Below are 17,530 nucleotides of genomic sequence, written 5' to 3'. Positions count from 1 at the left end.
ACGCTCCGCACCTTTTTTCAGCATTAATGGAGCCATCTCAGAAGTATAAGTTTCCTTTGCCAAGGGCACTGACACCACCCCAGACCAATACAGACCCTTGCTTTTTGACTTGTTGCTGGCAATAGTCTGGATGGTTGTTTTGTTCTTGGTCCGGAGCACATGGCATCCATTCCTTCCAAAAAAGACCTGAAATACTGATTCATCTGAACACAATACATTTTCACCGTGTTGATGGTCCTTCCTGGATGCCTCTGAGCCCAGAGCAGTCAACTGCGCTTCTGGACACTGTTGACATAATGCTTCCTTGTGGCACAGTACAGTTTTAAGTGACATTTATGGATGTACCTATGTATGTGTGCTTGACACAGGTGTGCCAAAGTAATCCTTAGCCCATGTGGTTATATCGCTTATATATATAAATACATTATGTCTATACCTGAAACACACTTTAAAATTTGCAAGGAATTTCTTCAGACTGTATACAGCTACCAGCTTGTTAAAATGGACTTATTTCAGTGTATAAATTAATAGTGACAGATATGAGTCATGCCAAAAAGGCCTAGCTGTAGGGCATCACCATACCAAGTTGACAATGAGGGTGAAGTGTTTGAGTAAATCTTGTGCGAGGCCTTTTGGCCCCCATGGCAGGGCCTCTCTGTGTCAGTCTGAGAAGCCCCAAGGATGACAGGTGCTTTTCGTAATGCCTAACTGATGAGAGCCAATCAGTGCGCCCCATTCTGCTGGTGTGTGTCTCTTCTCCTGTTGTTGTCATCTGGTCCGCTAAAGTAAAGATGAGCTTGACTGACAGATGCATCCGGGTTCACAGTTTATTGGTTTCTGCGAGAGAGCCAGATATGCCAATTTAGACAGGGTAGTGACAAAAAAGTTCCCGTCTAAATGGAATAATTTTACCACTGGGAATTTTCAGCTGGGAGAGGAGGGAGTGCTAGTGTGTATGTGTGGCAGTTTTTTTTTTTTAAATCTTTTAACAAGGCCTGAATGACAAACACATAGGACAGTTAGAGGCTGACAGAAACAGCAGCTTTTGATGCTTCACAGGGGATCCATGAAATAAACAATAGGCAGAGGAAGCAGAGAAATTGAATTACAACTGGCTGGGTTTGTGTGTTTCAGAATACAGAGTGCAGAGAGCAGCAGTGTCATATAGCAGGATGAAACCAAAGCATCATTAAATATACTGGAGTCAGAAGCTGGGGCAAAGCTCTCCTGCTTTCCCAACCGTTCTTCTTTGTTTCACCCTATTCTTTTTTCCTTCTCCTTTTTCCCCTCTGTCTTCTACATTATGTAGAAGACAGAGGGGAACAGATTGTTAACATAATGCAGTTTTTGTTGTTGTTGTTGTACACTAAGCTATTTTAACAGGAATCATAATGTACATGATTTCTACAGGCATCCACACACTGATACATGCGAACAATATGTTGTGCAGATGTCAAGTAATTCTTGACTGTTCATAAAACCAAACATCAATACACCAGCAGAAGGAATGCTCCCTAGGAACCTTGAACTCTGAAATATTTTCTTATGAGGTTAATAATGAGGGGGCGCCGAGTCAACAGCTGACATATAAAAGAATTTATTTCTCATGTGCACAAAAAGAATTGGAACAGAACTGAGACAGAACAATGATTGAGGCCACAAGGCTTTCCGTATAGATTTTCATCAGAAATCCTTTTTATGTCCATGACACATCTCCTGTATCATCTTTACAACAGCAGAAGACTCATTCCTTCAGAGGTGCTCCACTTCCTAAAGCAAAGGCTCCAACTGCACTCTGCACCAGCGTTTCATTTTCAGATATGTTGAGCTACAAGTAGACAGCAATAGACAAATCCCAAGTGCAATTTGTAGAGAATAGCTTGTGTTGAAGAGCAGGACTGCAGACTGACTCTATGTTTTCTGGTGCCCTCAGCAATGACAGTTAACCCTGGTACCAGAAGATGTATTTACTTGTGTAGAATTAAAGTAAATTTCATCTTGGATGCCTTATGCTAAAGAGTTGTATTGGTCACGGTGCTGAGAGAGTGGAGGGAGTGAGAAAAGAGCAGCGTGGAGAGAGGGAGGAGAGATGGGCAGCCGGGAATAAGTGTTGATGTGTTTTTATACATGGAGGCACAGAGGACTAATTTGAGTTAACATAATGATCACGACATCTACTAACAACAAACAGGACAATATCTTTGATTGTTGCCAAGAACTTCAGTTTGATCACATATTTGTTTGAGGGAATTTTTGGAACAAAAGTGAAACCAGAGAGAAACCATTTTACATCTTATGTACTTTCTAACCTTTATGCTGTTCTCCACTGGGATTGCTCATTCTGAGCCCAACAACAAAAGATGATACAGAAAGCCATTTAACTCATTGCATAGTGACATAAAACATCATCATGACAAGATCATGGACATAAAATAAAATGACAAAGACAACTTATGTGATGTTAGCGTCAGAAACCTGCCTCTGATGTAGCCACAGGTTATACAGTAGCTGTGCATCTCCTCAGAACACATTACATTAAGATGCAAATGTAATGCATGTTTTTTTTCAGTCTGTATATCTACAAAGGGAGCCAGTACGTTAGTAGATACTGCAATGGTGTGTGTGATATTATTTACAGAGAAGAATTGTCTTCACATTTATTCACAAATCATTCTACAAAGCAGCATTTGTTGCAACTGTTGGAATATTGAGTCACTGAATATCACCTTTTTCATTACAGTCATGAGCATCATGTTGCTCGCCTGTTGAAAAGTCACAACATACATGTTCAGTGTTGACTACTTAAGAGATAATACTGCTTTATTTATGCATACATATACTGTAAATAAAATATTAAATATCAAACTAAGTCTTTGGCAAATGTAGTTAAAAGTACATTCACAAAATATTTTCCAAAAAACTGAACTGAATCAGTGTATCGTTTCAGGCCCTATGGAGAGTTGAACATAACTCAAGGAGGGGAGTGAACATGTGCTTGTAAAGGTAGTCAACTTTATTGAACAGGCATGAATTTAGGTTGGAAAAAAAAATACATGTTTGTAAGGCAATTGTTGAAGCTAATTTACAGTTGGTTTTCCCAACTGTGTGCAGCTTTCTAAACTGTGTAGGCATCTAGTGGTATGACTAAGTAGCTGAATGATGTACAACCCAGGAGAATTGAAATTTGTTCATGTAGCCAAAGAGCTATGACTTACAATGTCTTCAGAATTGTGAACATATCACTTTTACTCTTAAAATGATATTCACTCAAAAGCATGCCTCTCTGCCTTTTGTTTATACATCTAAAACAATTATTTTTAACTTATATTTTAACTTGGTGGATTAATTAGACTTAACTTTAAGTGAATGTACCGAATAAATCAAATAAAATGAGATTATAGTGCAAATAATAATCATGCATGGGCATGGACATGACTGGAAAATGAGTAAACTGTGACAACTCTTCTGAAAAATCTTTCTTATAGATTAAAACTGTCAGAAAAAATAATTTAGGTAAGTAATTTAAGTATTCAAAATTCTGGCAAGACCATTTTGAGTTCATGGTCATTACAATTTTTAATTCTTTGAAAAATGATTTACATTTTTACATCTGATTGTTTGCCACAGGGAATCAGTCTATTTAGTGTCAGTAAATGCCATGGGACATGTCGTCTTTGTCTGATACTGTAGGTGGGACTGGAGAAATGAGAGCAGAAGATGTAGTCAAAGCACCAGAATAAAGCCCACCCTTCACTATGGAGCCAGGATCTCATTAAATATCAGAGGGGCCCCACAACACTGATTCAAGTTGCTGCATCATCAAGCTATGGGACCATTGTCTCCCCTGGACTTTTCTCTTTAGAGCAGAAAAATACTGCAGTCCATTATGTAAAGGAATGTGAGGATCCATGAATAAAATAACAACAACAACAACAGCAACAAAAAACAAAAATAAAATCCCACAACATCTTTTCCACATGGTATTCATCACACTGTTTTTCTTCAATTTATATTTTATAATATATATATTTATATAATCTCTTAAAGTCAGTTCTCGAAATGTTCAGGCCTGTGAGAGAGTGAGGGCATAATGGGTAGGTTCTGAAAGCCCGCGGGCCTTTTTGACCCAAAGTATGAAACGCTGAAGCTGTGCTTGATGCACCGGTGTCGACCTCGCTGATCCTTCCTTCACATCACAGAGCATCCCAGGGTTTCCTTTGGAATTCCACCTCACTGCCCTTTGACCTCAGTGTTTCTCAGACGGGGACAATATGGAGGCCGAAGCCCTGGCCCTGCAGTTTGAGCTGGTCTCCATGGTAACTAGTGGCGGGGGGGGGGGGGGGGGGGGCGGTCGTAGGCAGTGGCAGCAGTGGGGGGGGCGGAGCCACGGGATGCGGCACTATAATAATAAGGGGAACCTGAAAGTTAACAGAAGAACGAGCCGTTGGAAACCATGAAGTCAAACATCATGTGAGACGTAAAGCTCCAAGGACAGTGAATGCATGGAGCCTGGAGATTTTTATTACTGAACACTGTACAGTATGTTTTATTAAGACAAAGTCGCTTACTTAGTAATGCTGGATTGCTGACCCGCCATGCTTCGTTGTAAGTGGTGTATTGTGGATGAGAGTAAGGGTTTCCAGAAAAGTCCCCTCCTAGAGAGCAAATGAGTAAAAGTGAACATTAGCAAAGAGCTAACAAACAGAAATGACTGACAGCTTTTAGAAAATATTCACGTTCCACATTTAAATTACAGTTTTGTCTAATAACAATGTGAATTTTGGTCCTGGCTGCTTGTTTCACTTTTCTCCACAACCCCTTCAGGTGCAGTGATTGTTCCTCTATTCATTCGTTAAGTGAGGACTTCAGAACTTTTTTAAGCGATGATGCTTGGTTTTAAAACTTCCTAATAGGTTCTCTGAGACTTTCATTCTGTCTTTGTTCTCTAATGCAGGTCGTGGTGTAGAGCACAGGAGACTGAGGGGGTGTCAGAGGGTGAAGCAGTGGGCCCACAGGTTTCTTTCTTTTATGAGACTATAAAGACTGGGTTTTATATGAAGCAACTGAAGAATGGCCTTTGCTTTAACAGTGTTTGGGGCCTGTCTCTAAATCTTAGTTATTTGCCACCAGATGAAAAAACCTACAACCTTTGTGCTTGTGAGCTTGTGTGTGCTTTTGGGTGAGGATATCCAAAAGCATGCTCTTGTGGCATAATTCAATAAAGCAAAGCAGAATTTCTTAATTTAATTTGGATACATGCTTTTGCTTCCATGTCCATCTTAAAATGTTCCCATGATTCACAGTGAGTTCACTTGTAAATACTGCACGCCTGCTTTGATTATTGGTCAGTGTGAAAGGTACATTGCTCCGAGCAGTAAAGGCAATTGTGTTTTCAGTTGTTCTAGTTGATCTACACATTCCTGCAGCTATAGCATCCTCACTGCTGGTCATGTAACTCAAGCTCATCCCTGAGAGAGATAGTGATTTAAATATTTACAGGCCCTCCACGCCTCTGTGTTTTGACCCTTAACTGTTTGCTGTGAACCTGAACTGCAGGTTAAGTAGAGGAGAAAGAGATACGCTCTGCAGCCCTGGGTGGCCGGGGAGGCGAGGAGAGGAGCAAAAGCAATGTTTATCGACGGGGCTGGTGAGAGTGTGCTGTGTGGACATGGCGAGGGTAATGAGCGCTGGGAGCTGGAGTGTAACTGAGAGGAACTGTCCTATCTCACGGCCACTGATTGTGGCGATCGCCTATCGAGTTCATCTAATGTCCTCGTCTGCAGATGCTAACCACACGCTAACCGCAGTCTAACAAGGTTTCTTCAGTGATTTGATTCCAAAGCAATGCTTTAAGGGTTCTTCAGTTTCTCAATTGTGAATGTTCATATGTGTTTCTAGTATAAATGTTTCAGACACCACAGAAATGCTTTGCTATGTGTTTAGCTTACAGTGACCTCGAGTTCTTTAAAGAACTTCAACTAAAGGTGACTATAACATGTGAAAGTAAAATTAATGGCATCATAAAAAGGTCACCTACCAGGAACCATTCCAGCCAGTGTTGAGGTGGGGTAGCTGCCTTGTCCTGTGGGGGGGACATGCGGCGGGTAGCCAGGTAAGGTGGTACTGGCCATGTCTCGACCTGTTAGGGACACAGGAGGAAAACAGTTAAAAGGATGCTCAAAGAAGATATATGATTATATGTAAACATACATTTTTAATAACATAGTACATGTACATGTAACCACTGTCTGGATTATGTTGACAAGGAACAATTTTTTGAGTGAAGGCAGTGCAATATTTTGGTGCCACACAGTGCAGGATTTTGACACCAGAGACCAGGGTTTGCATTTTGAATCCTGCACCTTGGTTACGGTTTGAGAAATATCGTGATTCTAGTTAAGTGGCAGGAAAGTGAACATGCTGTGGTGACCGCTGTGGCTTAGGAGGTAGATCCGGCCGGCCATCCACTAACCATAGGCTTGGCGGTTTGATCCCCAGCTCCTCCAGTCCACATGTTGACACTGAATCCGTAGTTGCTCCTGGTGATACCACCAATGTGTGAATGTGTGGGCATTTGTGTGTGTGTGTCCAAATAGGTGAATGGGAAATAGTGTAAAGCGTTCGATTCAATGTGAAGAAAAGTGCTATAGAAGTATGAGGGCATTTACTATTGTGCTGTGTGCCTGGAGTCATTATGGGCTTTCCCTATAATGCTTCCCTAAATTAAACCAAGTTATACGACTGTTTTAACATGGCCATAAAAAAGTTTACTCGCACTTTAGTTGCTACAAGTGGATATTGTAGAGATGAACATCAGTGAACATATTATTACTAATACATTTTGCAACTTGCCAGATACATTAATTAAAGTTTCCTAATTATGCTGTGAATAATGACAATACAAAATTCATAATAAAAGAACTGACAAAAGCATCAGGCCAGTAAGTTTCCATCAAACTGTATTCACTGTTGCAAATTTTCAGTATACAGTATTCATGTCATTTCCTGAAAGCAGGGTTGATCATTGATTATAGTGTTATTATGATAACAGTGTCATTGTATTTTTGTGCTTTTCCACATGCTAAGAACACAATAATATCAAAGTGCAGTGATGCATATAGTCACAAATAATAAGAAATCTGTCACAAAACATCAGATTTCGTCAGCAAGATTCTTTTAGAATAAGTTGCATGTTGACCATTAATGTTTATGGGGACTTGAGCCAATGCCAACAAACACTGGGTGAAATCCTGGGTACATCCTGGACAGGATATCAGTCTACAGTACCACAGGGAGATTTGCATGTTAACTAGAGGAAAGATATTTACATGAAATCATATCATCAGACACTGAAGTCACTTTTATATTAATAAACCACTGTAGCTTTAAAACTGACAGGAGCATCAGGCCATTGAGAGTGTTCTGATCTTTGCTCCACATTTAGTGTTGTAATTGACAGTGACAGCATCAGGCCTGACTAGATGAAGGGGCACACAGGACAGGGCCCCAGCCCTATGTCTATGCCTCTGCATCCCCCTTAGAAGGACTTATAGGCCTATTGTTAACCCAAGAGACAAGCAAAGGGTCAGAGCTGGAGAAAAGCAGGGTGAAAAGGGGGACTGAGCCTGTGCTGCTAATGAGGGGCAAACAGTTTTGCTCCTGAGCACACAACAGTAGATCTACAAAGCATGGAACTGATGGCTTTGAAACATGAGAGTTAAAATAATAGATAATGACAAAAGCTAAATTGTTACAAATGAACATATATGAAAATGAAGAAAACACTTGATTTAGAAGTAGTTATGGGGCCTAAATGGTAAAATTCTACCTTCTATAAAGGGTTGGCTGGCATAGTGCCTGTAGCGGGAGCTGCGGACACAGGCAGGGTAGCTGGGAGCATAGGCATCTACAGGGAGGCGGGACTGGTGGGGCAAGATGTCAGCTAACACAGAGTCCCCAACAGAGAAGGGGGTGAAGGGGGCAAAGGATGCCTCATGGGGCTCCTGCTTTGCACACATAAGAAGGTGGATATGATGGGTGAGAGTCTGCCAGGCAGAAAAAAAACAAAAAAAAAACTAGACATAATGTAGAAATGTAAATCCCCACATATTATATATACCTTCGATTCAGTCTCTGATGTATGGTGGAAAGAATATATGGCATAGCTTTTCTAAATGTCCAAGTAGCCAAAAGGAAAACTATTGTACAGAGGCACAAACAAATTGCAGCAGACGTCTGTTGATTTGTCACGCACATAGCTACAGGGCAATAAACCAAATAGTGGCCGGACTCCAAATTCTGAGCAGTTTTGTTGTATGAATTACAAAGAGCCTAAAGGATGAGGAGCACTACAATAAATGCACTTCCTACTTTATATCAACTTTTCTTTTCAGAACCAGGTATTTCACATGAATTCTGAATAGATAAGCAGTTGATTTGTTCATTTACATAGCTTATAATAATAATAGTAATCCCATATGCATGCAGCAGTAACTCATTGAAATAAATGGAAACATACACCAGTGAAATGTTGAACCAGTGAACACCACATCACGCCTGATCAATCAAGCTCAAATGCATAAAAAATTTCCCAGAGGTTTTGGGAAAACAAACAATATAATCTCACGGCTGCTTTCTCACAACAAAATCACTCCCACAAATAACCAAACAATTGGTTTGCAGACAGTTCAGAACCCTACACTTTGATCTAATTTGGCTGATGAGCGTTGGCATCTTTCATTTCACCGGCTCTGCCTCTTGAACCTACACAATCAATGTGAGCTCTGTCTTCGGCCTCCCCACGTCTGCTGCAGAGCCTCTTCTGTTCACTGGGGCCTGTGGGGAGAGATGGCTCCTTCCTGTCACCATGATAGCCTCATTAGCTGCTTCTCCCATCATTGTTTTTTTTTTTTTTACAATAGGACTGTGTGTTGCAATTCCTCATTAAGATAAAGACTGTTCTATGGAAGGGAGATAAAACCCTATGAACCTAACACCAGGGAATCAGGCAACATAACTGACTGTTTTCCCATAGAAATCGATAACAGGTTTCCCAACTCTCTTCCTTCCTCTTTTTGTCTTTGTGACAGTTGGACATGTGAATTTAGAAAAAGGTATTTTAGTTTCACCAAATACCTTCATATCTTTATTTCATTGAAACAAATACCAAAGTTATAGTGAGAACAACACAATAAGTAAGTTTCTGACTTATATTCAAATCATTAAAAAGAAGGGTTGCCATAAATCTGACATAAAAAGAAATATTCTAATGAGGCTTTCCATTTAATTGGGTGAACCAAAGACTTTGTCATATGCACTGTATAAATATGTCAGAAATGTACTGGAAACACAGTTTGCTTAAGAATGATTGCAAATGACTAGCCCTCAGTTCAGCTCTTCAGTTAATTATGGCTAATATGTAGGATATTAAAGCCATTTAAATCAAAACAGCCTTCACACGTCCAGTTACCCTGTGGTTGATTCGGGTGCATAACAACCCCCATTCTCTCAGAAAAAAATATTCATTCATTGATATAAGACAATACAGCTGATGATGTTAGCAGTTAGCCTTGGTCCGAAACACCTTAAAAGCACCATATCCAACACGTACTATACCTGAAACAGCAGCATTCAAAGCAAGCCTAGTTGGCAGGAATTTCACAGGCAACCAAGATTAAAATAAATTTAATAACTACATACATATTAAAAGACATACTGTATAGTAAAAGTATAAGCATTATTCTCTACAATAAAGCAATATCCAGTAACTATATTCCACAGTTTAGAAAAAAATGGATTGTGTGTAACCTCAGACTGTTTGTTAAGTGAATCTTGCTCTGACAAGTGCAGCATATTGTCATTCTTAGGACCACTTATTTTACTATCAAGTTGACACTGGGTCACATAACCTTTAATACATTAACCTGAGCTTTAAGGATGACTCTGAAGGTGCCAAACATGAATCCGGGGCCTAGCCTGTTTACAGTGTATCTGAGAATTTCTGCTTACTGCTGTAGGCTTCTGTTTTCTCAGCGCCCGAGTAACCGTTGTCAGACAGACAGGGGGTTACAACACAACAGCAAACGGTACAAACACAACGTTCAAGACCACTGAACTCTGAAACTAATCAGACATGGTGCTGCTTATTGTCCTGGAGACGAGGCAGAGCCTGGGTAAAGGGAGTCTGTCAAATCACAGGCCCTGATGATGGAGATGGAAGATAAACTAGAGGTCCTTGGGGACTCTTCTCACCAGCAAACACATCTCTGAGACAGTGGAGACACTATAGAGTTCTCCAACATCTGTCTCAGCTGCACCACTGATAACATGTCTACAGACCCCATCAACCATAAAAATGGACTGTTAAGAACCTACAGCAGTCCTGTGAGTGATGCATCCAAATATAGCTACAACAGCCTTCCCTCAAGTGAGCGTTTCAGCTTTAAACGTACACCAAGGAACTTTAGTGAGCAAACCACTTATTGGCACAGCTCTGGTTCTCAAAGGCTGACATTCATACCACGGAGAACTTTTTCATTTCTACAGTATACTTAACATTATGGCAAAACTTCCTTCTTTTGTGCAAAGTCATCTGGAGAGGAGTCTACAAAGAATTATAAATTAAAAATTTCAGGGACACAGTCATGTTTTTTCCAAGTCCAGACAGTTTAAACTCTTCCATCACTAACCAGCCTTCTAGAAGTGGTAATTTATAACCACTTACGCCAGAAAGACACAAAAGAACATCTGTCAAAGTTTGCATTTAATTGTGAGTGAGTAAAGAATATTTGCGCAGCTAAATAGCTTGAATTCCCCATCCAAAGGTTTTAAGTCATTCATTATCAAATGTGTGCTCAAAGGTTAGTGTGCTATTGCAGGGGGTGATATAAACATTAATTTCTGAGCTCGGGCCTGCAGGCGTTAACTGAGCTGAGACAAGCCGTTTGTCACTAGTCCACACACCAGGCACTGCAAGCTAGGTAGCTGCTTGTTGTTAGCGGAGAATAGCTGGTACTGCCAAGTCATACAATAGGCTCAGAGTGTGGTGTACATTTCAGCTTACATTAATCTGAAATAAAAACCACCCCTCCCCCCTTATCTGTACAGTGTTATAACGCTTCACTCATAAGCAGAAAGAGAAATAGAAAGGTGAGAATGAAAGGGATATAAAGACAAAAGGAAAAGCATTGCATCTCCACATCTGCTGGAGGTGTAGTAGGCCAGGGAGGTGAACATTTACAACCAGATCCCCAGAGGATTTGCTGATTATCAAGCCCAGCCTGTGCACAGACCACTGAACTGCAAATATTACAAAGAAGCCAGATTCATTATTCCTCTTTAGAGAGATAAGAGAATATCCTCCTTTACTTACTTTTTTTTCACTAATAACTGATGACATTACAACGAATTTTCCTAAATTTCCTAAATCTAGAGGTTTTCATTGTGCAGGAGAGAAATCATTTGTAAACAATCTGTGCTTCATAGTAAACCCCATTGGTCCGTTTCACTGCCCTGAATCTCTCCTACAGTAGGTAACTGTCTCTCGCACATATTAGGGTAAACAGAGGACACAAAAGATGGCCAGCATTGCTTTTGCGGGCGTCCTTGTAATGCAAAGCTGAGTACTTCATTAATCTTTCTTCTTTAATAGATTATGTAAATTTCAGGACATAAAAATCAACAAGATCAATAACTATATAAATTTTAATTGGGAGCAGAAAACAGTTAAAGAATGAATATAATCTCATGGCTCCATCTAGTATGAGAGCATAATTTATTGATAATTGGATCTCAGCCTCTGTGAGGAAGGTAATTTAGCATTTTTTCTGCCTTGGCATACATTCCTATTTACAGGCTTTGCTAATGGCAAAAAAGTAATATTATGCACTAACAACCTACACCCAATCAAATGTTTCATGCAATACTTTGTATACTTGTAAAAATTAAGTAATAAAAGTTTACTGGATATGACTTCTGAGTTTAATTTGCCACCCAGAATACTGAAATGGCTATACCAAATTATGTTGTCGTATTCTACTTTTTAAAAGTTTTGTTAGTACATTTGCTTATTATGTCATCTTTAGGAGGCCACAAGCCCCCAGGTGGCTTGGAGGCCACCTGCTATGAGAGTGCTCTCCAGAGCGAGACTGCTTTCATAGGAGGAACCCGGTATAAAAGACAAAAACACACCTTTCTTCTCCTGAGGCCCAACTTTCTGGGGCAAATCTACCTCCCACACATTCAGTAATAAAAAGGGGTCTTTCTTGTGCCTGAGTCTGGGACTGGACCATAGGGATCATCTGAGAAGGGCCACTGCAGGTTTCAATCATACTGCCCTCCTCTTTACTTTCTCTCTCACACACATGCATACACATGCACACATCACAGTGGACTCATTGACTTGGTGCCCATTGCGTAATTATTGGCATTTTATTAAAAGCCAGGCATATTATTCTTGAGTCAGTGTGGCCATCAGCAAACCTAACCTCTCCTGGGAAAAAGCCTCAGCAGCCACAACGAAACAATATTTCAATTAAACAGGTAGTCATCAACCTGGTCAGCAGAGCAAAAGAAGCCGAAGTGGGTTATATGATACAGATAGTTAATGCCAGAAGACATTCAATACACCGCACCTGCCAATACCTGTTAGCCTTAGGAGGAAGGTACTAATGAAAACAGAAGCCAGTTTGTATGTTGGAAAAAACCTGTAATTTCAGCATTTCTTTAACTGGCTGTGTCTCATTGGTATCTGGGCCTCTTCCTCTCTCTCTAACCATAGCACGAGGCACACAGCCAGCCACAGTGCTATTCCAGCCGCTGTCAATCAACGGGCTATCATAGCCTTTGATGACAATGTCATGTAGTGGCGAGAACAGCAGCTGTCTCTTATGAGAAGCGCTCCCAGTCAATCTGTTAGCAGGCCAATCCACGCTAACACAATAGCCAGTTAGTAGCAGCGTGTGAAAGGCCTGTAGGATTTAATGGGCTCAGATGATATATCACCTGGCTCTGTCAGTTAGAAATAAACACAGAGTGGCACAAAAAGTGCCTTGATAGAGTTTTTTCATTTGATGACAAGAGTTTTATATTGCTGTAAAATGTGTAAGCCATAATAAAGAAATAGAAGTCAAAATACAATCCAGTTGATGACTCAATGATTGTGCATTATCTTAAATAAGAAGCAATTGATTTTTGACCCATACCCTGTCCTTTCAGCTGAACACATTTAAAATAATTTGTGGAGTTGTACATTTTAATACTTTCACCCTTGAAGATAACACACACAGTGAGTTGCTGTATGTAAAAGTAAAATTCAAGGGTAATTATCCATATTATCAGGGGTATGATACAGCTGTAAACTGAGGGTAAAACAACACTTTATATAATCAGTAAATGCTACCATCCTTTCCAGCTACAATTAAATCAGCATGTGATTTGCACTTATTCAGTTTGACTCAACATGTTGATCAACATGAGAGGAACAATGTGTTACTAAGTTTTTTTTAAACAGACAAAGGCAAACTAAGAGACAAAGGACAGTTTAGAAGAATTTGATAGTCCTATGTTAATGCTGACAGTATCAGGAATGCTGGTGTAAGTGTTTAGTTTGGGACAGCTGATAAATCAAAGTGATGGATGTGGTGGAACAATATGAAAAGACTGCAGCAGAAGCAAAAGCTAAATGTTTGTGATCTGAACACTGAGGCCTGTAAGTTCATCCACCTTGCCGCAAATGACTTTGACCTGCTGCGGCTGCATGTGTGTTCTGTTAGGGATCAATGTAGCATGAGTCAGATTGTACCTGTTACAACAGAGTAACTCTGGGAGACACTGGAGGCGAGGTCGGAGCTTGCGCTGGTGGAGAGGCTCGGTTTTACGTCCTCCAGGCCAGCGTTCAGCGATGGGAGAGAGTACTCATTTGCCTGTAGACAAAGGCAAAACAAATTCAAAGATATCAGTGGAGAGGTGCACACATACGTTAAAAACAACAGTTCACACAATGTCACATTCCATCAGATTGGGGTTGTGATGTGCTTGATATCACTGCCTACTTTGGGTGTCAGTGTTAGAGAAGAACCCCCAGCTTAGGACACATACTTTGGGTGTCAGTGTTAGAGAAGAAGAGAAGAACCCCCAGCTTAGGACACGATATCAGTCTAAAGGAAACCTCTGGTGTGTCTGAGGAAATTGTCGGTGATACTCTGACTGTGTTTCCTTCTGAATACTTCCTGTGAATTCTGTGAACACCGCCATCACCCCTTCCCATGCTTTACCAAGACTCATGATGTATGCCTGCATTAGGGCTTGTCTGAGGAGAAGGCAGAAAGGGAGAGAGGGATGAGACAGAGATTGGAAGAGGAGTGAAAGGACAGGGTGTCAGCTGGCTCTTTGTGCTCCACTGCAGTCATCCCTGTGACCAGTCAAGGGAGGAGACATTCAGGGCTTTGTTACAGGAGAGACATGTGGTGTGGATTTTTAAAGGGGAGTACAACCTCAAAATCACCCTTTGTGCTATACCTCCAGGATGAACACATAAAACTAAGTTAATAAAATGATAAAATAGTGTATATTGTTTTTCGCTTTTTATATTTTATTAGTATTTTTACTTTTTATTGGAGGTTTTCATTGCATTTCTTTTCAAATGCGATTAAACGTACCGTGCTACAGCCATTTTTCATGTTTTACAGTTTCTAGTACAAATAACGCAGTAGTCTACTGCACACAGAAGCATGAGGATCAACCACCACTGAGTCTCTTTAATATTTATTCACTTTAATATCAGGTTAAGACTCTGCTAGCAGCTGTGATGAATCCTGTTTGTTAATGAGATGACACTTCCTGACCCGACTCTTCTTTGAAAGGATAAGTGTGTGCACACATTTGTGTGTGCGAGTGTTTGTATCACAGTTCCTGTGTGCATCTGTTTGTCTCAATGGGATGGGGTCCCACAGGGCTGAGCTGGTGACCCCAGTCTTGTCTGCCTCTATCCCAGATAAACTCTAATTGTCTGCTTACAACTGTTCCCTGGCACTGGGCTGGATGTTCCTGTCTATTCCGCTGGGCCTCGGCAGCACAAGAGCCATTTTGTCATGCAGATGGGCTGTGGGCAGGGCTGGGCGGAGGGCGAGTGGCATGCACAGAGGGGCCTGAATGACCTGACCACATGGCTGCCAGAAGTGTGGGAGGGATGAGGCCTATTCAGCCTGGTCTCTTCAAAATGGCTTTTTAATGTCCTAACGCAGACACCAGACAAGCCCCTAATGGCCTAATATCCCACCTTTTCACCAGTTTAAGAAAAGGAGGGGTTGCTGGAAGCAGGGAGAAAAAAACGAGGTGCACAGAAAGAGTGGAAAGCAGCCTGATTAATATTACATTAAATTAAAACTGATTTTTCTGGACCATTCTGATGCTGTTACTCGCCCCCCTCCTCCCCCTTCCTCTCGCCTTTTTAATACCTTCTCCTCCATTCTTTGTGATTGCAAGTCATTTCCAATTCGTTTTCGTATTGATCTTGCCGTAGAAATCACTTTGGTAATTAGCTGCATTAGGGCCTGTATAGCCGGCTGAGGGGCTGTCCCTCTGATTTATCGCCGCTGTAATTCCCCACGATCGTGCAGAGATGAAAATGAACTCAATTAGGGCACTGCTAAGGCAGCATGGGCACCCACATAGAGTTCCACTGGAAAAATTAATAGTCTCTTGTTGTTTAACAGACTAATGAATGTAAATAAAGTTTATCTGCTCTAATAGGCTGTAGGGTTGTAGGTTGCTTTAAGCAAGAAGTTGCATAGAGCTTTTTGTCACCTGTGTCAGAATATTTATCATTTAATTCACTAAATAATGTTAAATCTGAGTTATTTTATTGTTAGCTGCTACTATTTAAGGATATATAGGAAGCAAGTAACCAAGACGTCAGTGCAGGGCTTTAAATTTCATTGAGCAGAAAGAAATCAGTGTGACCAACCTGTTCAGGTTTGATGTGTTCTGAAGTGGGGAAGACATCAGGGTAAGAAGGACGTTCAAACACACGATCCAGGGCCTCCAGCTGCTGCTGGGTGAAGGCGTCTGCTCGCAGGTGCTTCCTTAAACTCTCCACACTGCCCTGAGAGTCACTGCCAGGGGCTGAGCCATCAGAGCCATCTAGAGAAAGATGGAGAGGAGGGACAACATTCTGTATCAGACCACAGCTCCAGTATTTTTACTTGATGATATTCTATAAGGCTAATAACAGCAGTGAAATAAGCATGAGGAAAAAAAAATGTTTGAGCTCAACGGGTATGAGAGTGATGGCATGAGGAGCAGTAGTAAATTCAGGGAGACCCACCAGCATGTCTGCTTTGTATCTCCGTCTCTGTGTTTCATTCTCTCTTCCTATCACACACATACTCTCAGTCAAGCAGTTCTCTTCCTCCCCCCACCTCTCCTTGCAGCCACCATCAGCACAGTCATCATGTGATAGGTCTATAGTAATTGATGGATTACCATCAGTGCAAATATATACTTGTAAGGGAGAGCGTGTGTTTCAGGAGGAGAAAGTAGGGCTGGCGATCACATACAGAGCCTCTCATTCTCCAAGCGGGAAATGGAGAGCCATTATTTAACTGTACTATTTCCTCCTGAATATATTACCCTTCTCTCTCTCTCTGTCTTTCTTTCTCTCCCTCCTTCCCCCACATATTGCCTGTCTTCTGGAAAACAGAATGGAGTGGCAACGGTACTCGGGGCCGAATGAGGACGGGGTGTCGAGAGCTAGCGTATGCATTTCCTCACTTGGTCACACTCTATATAAACAAATGAGCCTGTGCTTCCTTGGTTCTCCTGCTCTCTGACCCTATCAACACAGCCAGGGACCCCACTGCAGCACTGAAGCTCTCTCTCCCCTCAGTCATCAAGTCCTGAATGCTAAAGAAAAAAAAATCTGCAGCTAAAACCTCCAGCAGACATCCCAGAAACCTTCACTGCACTGCATGCCTCCCACCACCCTCCCTTACCTCCCTATACCCCACCACCAACAGCGGATGAGGGCTTTAGCTCCCGTACAAATCTGTCATTCTAAATTTGCAGCAGATTATGTTCTCTACTGGGCGAGCCAGCAGTGATATATGATATGCAAGGCCACTATTGATTGCCTGATCTGCCAGCAGAGGAGGGAGGCGAAATGAACTTGGAATGAACATCATGCCTCAACTCATTGTGCGTATAATACTCTACTTAATCCCACATTTTTCTGTTCTATAGAATTCAATTGATCAATCATGTTCAACTGATGGTACCATTTCAGGGGCGTTATTGCCATTCTGCTCGGCTGCTTGACCTTTTTTCAATGGCTGAGGCCAGAGGATGAACCCAAGTCGCACCAAGAAATAGATCCACGGAGAGAATGGAATAGAGGTCTGCAATTGGGTATGAGTGTGTGTATGTGTAGAGAGGAAGGTGTGTATGGGAAGGTCTGTGTGTTTCACAGCTAAAATATATTGACTTTAGCTTTGTGTAACATTTATGACAGAATCGGATTTTTTTTCTGCCACGT

The 17,530-nt window shown here is 41.2% G+C and overlaps 1 protein-coding gene across 1 annotated transcript in view; it reads right to left on the bottom strand.

Moving 5' to 3' along the window:
- Positions 1-1,609: 1,609 nt before the first annotated feature.
- The window catches only part of pax2a (paired box 2a), a 28,985-nt gene continuing 13,064 nt past the window's right edge, over positions 1,610-17,530 (bottom strand). The window contains exons 6-10 of the mRNA XM_020603281.1: positions 15,965-16,140; positions 13,802-13,922; positions 6,038-6,139; positions 4,569-4,655; positions 1,610-4,399 (exon numbers count right to left, since the gene is read on the bottom strand). Coding sequence (XP_020458937.1) covers positions 4,257-4,399; positions 4,569-4,655; positions 6,038-6,139; positions 13,802-13,922; positions 15,965-16,140 — 629 coding nt within the window. The 3' untranslated portion in view covers positions 1,610-4,256. The remainder of the gene's footprint in view (positions 4,400-4,568; positions 4,656-6,037; positions 6,140-13,801; positions 13,923-15,964; positions 16,141-17,530) is intronic.

Source organism: Monopterus albus, unplaced genomic scaffold (assembly GCF_001952655.1).
Source record: "Monopterus albus unplaced genomic scaffold, M_albus_1.0 scaffold60.1, whole genome shotgun sequence".
NCBI classification, from domain to species: Eukaryota; Metazoa; Chordata; class Actinopteri; order Synbranchiformes; family Synbranchidae; genus Monopterus; species Monopterus albus.
This window is presented reverse-complemented; position numbering and strand designations above follow the sequence as displayed.